Here is a 5,754-nt window from a genome sequence, read left to right as displayed (position 1 = left end):
GTCCAAACCCTGGCCAGTGAGCACTAGTTAGAGCATCAGCCTATAGACTGGAGGGTCGAGGGTTAGATTCTCAGTCGCAGGTGGGTGTGTAGGAAATGCAATTCTATAATTTATTTAACCAATTCACATTATTAAACACTTAGGTTATTTCTAATAATTTATTATTGTAAATAATAATCCAGTAAGAAGCCTAGTGGCTAAATCTTAGGTAGATCATTTTTCACTTAATTATAAACATATTTTATTGTGTGTTTCAGATACAGACATGAAATTGCACATGATGGACAGAGGATTTACATCTTGGGAGGTGGTACTTCCTGGACAGCTTATTCCTTAAACAAGGTATATATTTTTTTTTTAAAAGAGAGAAAAGAGGGAGAAGTGTAGAGGGAGGCATGTGCTATACTAAGTAAGATAATTCTGTTACTATAGATATCTTAAGTTTTGAAAAGGTTCTTCATTAACATCTATTTTATGTTGCATGCTCTTTATCATGTAAGGTTGAGCTCCGTGCCCCTAATATGCTCTCCATTTGACAGCTGCATTATCGCTCAAAGAATATACTTCATGAAAATTATCCTCTCACGTTGGATGAGGAAAACGACTAAAAGGAAGAAATAGTAGCTTGAATGGAGCAACTAATTGGAATTGGAACCAGCATTCTCAGAATGTCACATCCTTATCATCATCAGTGCTCTGTATCTAAAAAGAACAGGCATTTTTAGGGCCATGCATCACTAACTTGAGAAAGCTGAGCTCTGAAGGGCTTTCAGGTCTTCCATCCCTGTGGCATTTCTAAGTGCACGTATCCAGGGGAAATCTAAAGTAGGACGCAGAGCTCCTGGTCTGTCTGGAACCTTAACGATCTTTTTTCAGTTTGGTTAAAACTGCCTTCGGGTGCTTTCTTACCAACATTTGCTTTATTCTTTTTCTAAGCAGTTTGCATATTTATTTTTTTTAATTTCTTTATTGATTAAGGTATTACAACATATGTGTCCTTATCCCCCCTTTGCTCCCCAACCCCCACTCATGCCCTCACTCCTCTGTTGTCTGTGTCCATTGGTTAGGCTTATATGCAACACTTGCTTTTTTCTGTTATAAAATCATACATATTTATTGTAGAAAATGTGAAAGTTGCAAAATTCTAATTTTTTTCTTCATTATTTTCTTTTTTTTAAATACTGAGATAATCTATGTGCTTAATTTTGAACTGTTAATATTTTGTCTTAGAATTAGCAATAAATCAGATAAAAACAGGGTAAGAAGACTTTTCAAAAAAGTATATACGTTTGTACAGGCTGTTGTTTAAAATCCAGTTTTCAGGCGAGCTAACATTATCTGTGTGTATCTTTTTTTTCCCTCTCCAAGATCCATGCATACAACCTTGAAACAAATGCATGGGAGGAAATTGCAACAAAACCCCATGAAAAAATAGGTAAACTTATAGTATTGACCCGTTTATCTTTAACAAATGTATTTTATACTTTACTTGTTTTGGAAGGGAAAAATTAATTTTATTGAGTTATATGACAAGTAAAATATCTCTTGAACTGTTATTAGAAATTACTTGTATTCCTGAGCCCAATTCTTCTTCTTCAGCAGTTGAGCAGAGACTTTTAAAGGGAATTGCCGAATTCTGTGCAAGTGAGGGATTATGGGTGGGATAAGAAATAGGTACTTAAATCAAGATCTGTCTACCTGTTTGTGGGTAAGAGGGCTTGGGAAACCCACTAGTAACCTGACCTCTGCCACCCCGTGTGTTTTCCTGCACCTTAACATTGTGCCGCTCTGATGAGACTTCCGCTGGCTTGTGTTAGTGCCATAAGGGAGGACTGGAAGGGCTGGGCAGTGTTTGTTGACTGCAGCCAAGGGGTTGTTTTAGGTGAGTTGCTCGTAGGATGCCTGTCACTGTGTCGTATCAGTGTTACCTCTGTGAACAACGGAATTTCTGTGCTTATGTCTCTGGCAGGTTTCCCTGCAGCCCGGAGATGCCACAGTTGTGTTCAGATAAAAAACGGTAAGCGTTCTAAATAAGTCTCTGGTTCCATTTCTGTAATTATATGTATGGAGAATGCCTTATTTCCTAATGATAGCAGCTCCTTACAAGACACATAACTCTGGGAACAGCCTGTTTCTTATAGTTTCAACTTAAGAGGAAATTCATAAAGTTATGCTTCTCTCAGCAGTTTTTATAAAGTCAACTCATATGTTTGGGTTCCTTCAGTTATCAGAGAACTCAAGACTTGGTGATAAATAAGCTTTTATTGTACCCCCTGATTTTGAGCACCCTACCGCAGCAGATGTCGGTGGTTCTGATGGGGAACAATAGAGACCTCAGTGAACATTGTATTAAAACTGTAATAACTCCTTCTGGAGTATTATATCGTAAAGTTTATTTTGTTCTCTGTCTGATGCCAAACAGAACTGTGAGCTTATTCCTGGGCCATATTACAACAAAGGCATTGTGTGGCTTCAGAGAGCAGCTGCAGCTACTTTATCTAAGTGTGATAAATGACTCCTCTTTGGATAACCTTTCTGTCTTTTAATTTACAGCTTATTTTATAGTTTGATATAGCACCTTACATGTGTCTCTGGGAGGAAGTTGTATATAACTGATTTGATAGCCTGCATCCTTTCAGCAGCTTCGTTTGGATTTTCCCGGGATTATGCTGCTGTCTCTCGTACAGAGGTTCTTTTTATTATGCTTCTGCTTTTTGGATAAGATTTACAGATAGTGGCATTGTTCAGCTTTGCCTCTCTATGAATGGCGCTGTACTTTTCTTGAATCCTAGTCAAAATGGTTTCCTGTGTATTTTATCGTTTGTTTAAGTATTGGCTTCAACTTAGTCAAGACTTGAAATAAGACAGCTATTATTTTGATTCTTTGAGATCAGGCACCGTACAGACGAAATTCAGCCTTAGTTCTGGGCATTTAATTTGAAGGCTCACATAGCCTTTGTTACAAGTTGTCTAATTAGTTATAACTAACTGAACCCATAAAGCCAAAAACAAACAAAACAGGCGCAGAGAGAAACTTTGATTTTGGGAAGGTTTTTTCCCTCTGATGTAAATACACATCAAATGGGTCTTCAGGCTGTCCTCTTTGGGCTGGGGAACATTTGGAAGAGCCTCATCTGTGCCCCCAGTCAGAACAGCCCAACAAATGTGTCTCCTCACGTTAATGTCTGCATAAAGAGCATTTGTCTCTACGTGCAGATAAGTTGATTTTTTCCAGGACATTATTTAAAAGAAGAGTTTACAAACTGATGGTCTGCAGATGTGTTTTGTTTGACTCATGTGTATTAAAGTTTTTTGAATTACTGACTAACACTTAAAAATCAAAATTTTTCACTTTTAAAGAAATCCAGATTTCTTTTTCTTCCCTGGGAACCCAGTGTGTGATGCCAGATTTCTTGCATGATTACATGAGGTGTCCAGTGGAGGAATGTAGTTCCTCTAGCTGAGAAGCTTTGCTCTTTTATTTATTTACTTTAAAGAATAGTTTATGCCCCAGCCAGTTTTGCTCAGTGGATAGAGTGTCGGCCTGCGAACTGAAAGGTCCCAGGTTCGATTCCAGTCAAGGGCACATGCCCAGGTTGTAGGCTTGATCCCCAGTGGGGGACTTGCAGGAGGTAGCCGATCAATGATTCTCTCTTATCATGGATGTTTCTATCTCTCTCTCCCTCTTCCTTCCTCTCCGAAATCAATAAAAATGTATTATAAAAAAATAGTTTACAGATTTTTAGAGAGCAAGGAAGGGAGAGAAAGAGAGAAACATCAATGTGAATATCGATTGGCTACCTCCTGCATGACCCACTGGGGATCAAGCCTGCAACCTGGGCATGCACCCTTAACTAGGAATCGAACTTCCTGGTGCATGGGCTAACGCCCAACCCACTTAGCCACACCATCCCAGGCTAGATTTCTGTAAGGCAAACCTGGCCTTAAGTCTGGCATGGTATTGGTCACCTGGAGCCCCACTGCCATCTCCCCTATGGAGCATGTGCACTCCTGTTTGTGCCCTGGACCTTTTTACTTCTTTCTATGCCTGGCGCCCATAGGTGTCGGAACCCAGACATGAAGCCTCCTTAGAGCTTTGCTTCCTTTGTCCTAGCAAAATCCCAACGTAGTGTCCATCGAGGGACGAGGCGGCAGCATGAGGAGGCCCACCCAGCTGAAGTCCTCTGTGGTTTGGGGAAATCTGCTGAACTGGTCCCAGGTCAACTAGCCGTGTGCTAGAGCTGTGGCTCCTTTTCTTTGTGTGATCTTGGCTTTCTCTTTTTGTTCGATAGATGTGTTTATTTGTGGGGGCTATAATGGAGAAGTGATCCTGGGAGATATCTGGAAATTGAATCTGCAGACTTTTCAATGGGTAAAGCTCCCAGCTACCATGCCAGAGCCTGTTTATTTTCACTGTGCAGCTGTTACACCAGTAAGTTTTTATTTTCATATCTTCCTTCATAGTTGCAGATAAAGAAATCTTTTTAGGAATATTAGCAAGAAAAAAAGATTCTGATATCAGCAGATTCTGGATTAAGAATGTGTTTTTAAAAAGTTCTTCCAAAGCTAGTGCTTCTGAGAAGCGGGGAGAAAACATATACACAAGTTTAAGAGAGCAGCATAAAGGTAAAAGAAGTGCTACGTGCAGCATTCAGGCCCTGACAGTGCTATCAGAGGGGTTTCCTGGACGGCAGAATAGATTTACCCCATGATGCCAGGTTATTGAGAATTCTAGTTTTTTTAACGCAAAAACCTTGATTTTCATCTCTATATGTCCAGTATTAGGCACAATGGAGAGAAACCTTAATGTTTGTTGACGTTGTTGAAGTCTAAAACAATCTATAGTTTCCCCCTTATGATCTCATTCATTATTTAAACCAGTCGTGATCACTGCACTATGTTGGGATCAGTGAGAAATTTTTTGTTTCACCTCATCTCAATTCAGCCCACTTTGAATTTTTTTTCTTTAGTCTTAGTGTCTGTTTCTCTCCCATTTGAACTCATCCTCTTTGACTGCCATTTGCTCATAGGCTGGTTGCATGTACATTCATGGAGGAGTGGTGAACATCCACGAAAACAAGCGGACTGGCTCGTTGTTTAAGATCTGGCTGGTGGTGCCTAGCTTGCTGGAACTGGCATGGGAGAAGCTGCTCGCGGCCTTCCCTAACCTAGCCAACCTCTCCCGGACACAGCTTCTGCACCTGGGACTCACACAGGGACTCATCGAGCGCTTGAAATGAGGATTTCTGGACTGTTCATTGATACTGGAAATGTTAAATTAAAGAGACTCCTTTATTTATGGGCAGTGTAGAATGTGCTACAAAGAGGATTGGTTACCCTGATCAAGGCCTTATTCAGAAAATACATCAGATGCCTTTCTGTACATTGGTTTTGGTTTTAAGTTTATGGAATCTCACTTTCCCTTGTGTTTCTTTCTTTGCTTTTCTCCCTCCCACCCCAATACATACACACACACTCACATACTCCCTCTTCCTTGATGGCATTGAGGGAAAGTCTGAAAGTACCTTAATAATGTTATGAATCAAAATAAGATAATGAATTTTTTAAAAGAAGTTTTGAACATATGACCATGTCAGCCAATGCTCTATAAATGAAAGCAACATCATCAGTGAAAACAAAAATAAAATTAAAAAATTTTAAATCCTGCAACAAGACGTTTGGGGGATAGAACAAGAAGGCTAACCTTGGGAGACTTGCAGACTGTGTGTAAAGCTAGTGTTTAACTTACTGCTT

The 5,754-nt window shown here is 39.8% G+C and overlaps 1 protein-coding gene across 1 annotated transcript in view; it reads left to right on the top strand.

The window, feature by feature from the left end:
* Positions 1–5,385, top strand: part of KLHDC10 (kelch domain containing 10) — a 50,297-nt gene extending 44,912 nt beyond the window's left edge. Inside the window, exons 7-10 of the mRNA XM_006771409.2 lie at positions 1,369–1,435; positions 1,970–2,017; positions 4,293–4,432; positions 5,031–5,385. Coding sequence (XP_006771472.1) covers positions 1,369–1,435; positions 1,970–2,017; positions 4,293–4,432; positions 5,031–5,240 — 465 coding nt within the window. The 3' untranslated portion in view covers positions 5,241–5,385. The remainder of the gene's footprint in view (positions 1–1,368; positions 1,436–1,969; positions 2,018–4,292; positions 4,433–5,030) is intronic.
* The last annotated feature ends 369 nt before the right edge of the window (positions 5,386–5,754 follow it).

This window comes from Myotis davidii, unplaced genomic scaffold (genome assembly GCF_000327345.1).
Source record: "Myotis davidii unplaced genomic scaffold, ASM32734v1 scaffold705, whole genome shotgun sequence".
Classification (NCBI taxonomy): Eukaryota; Metazoa; Chordata; class Mammalia; order Chiroptera; family Vespertilionidae; genus Myotis; species Myotis davidii.
Note: the sequence above shows the minus strand (reverse complement) of the source record. Positions and strands in the feature narration are given on the sequence as shown.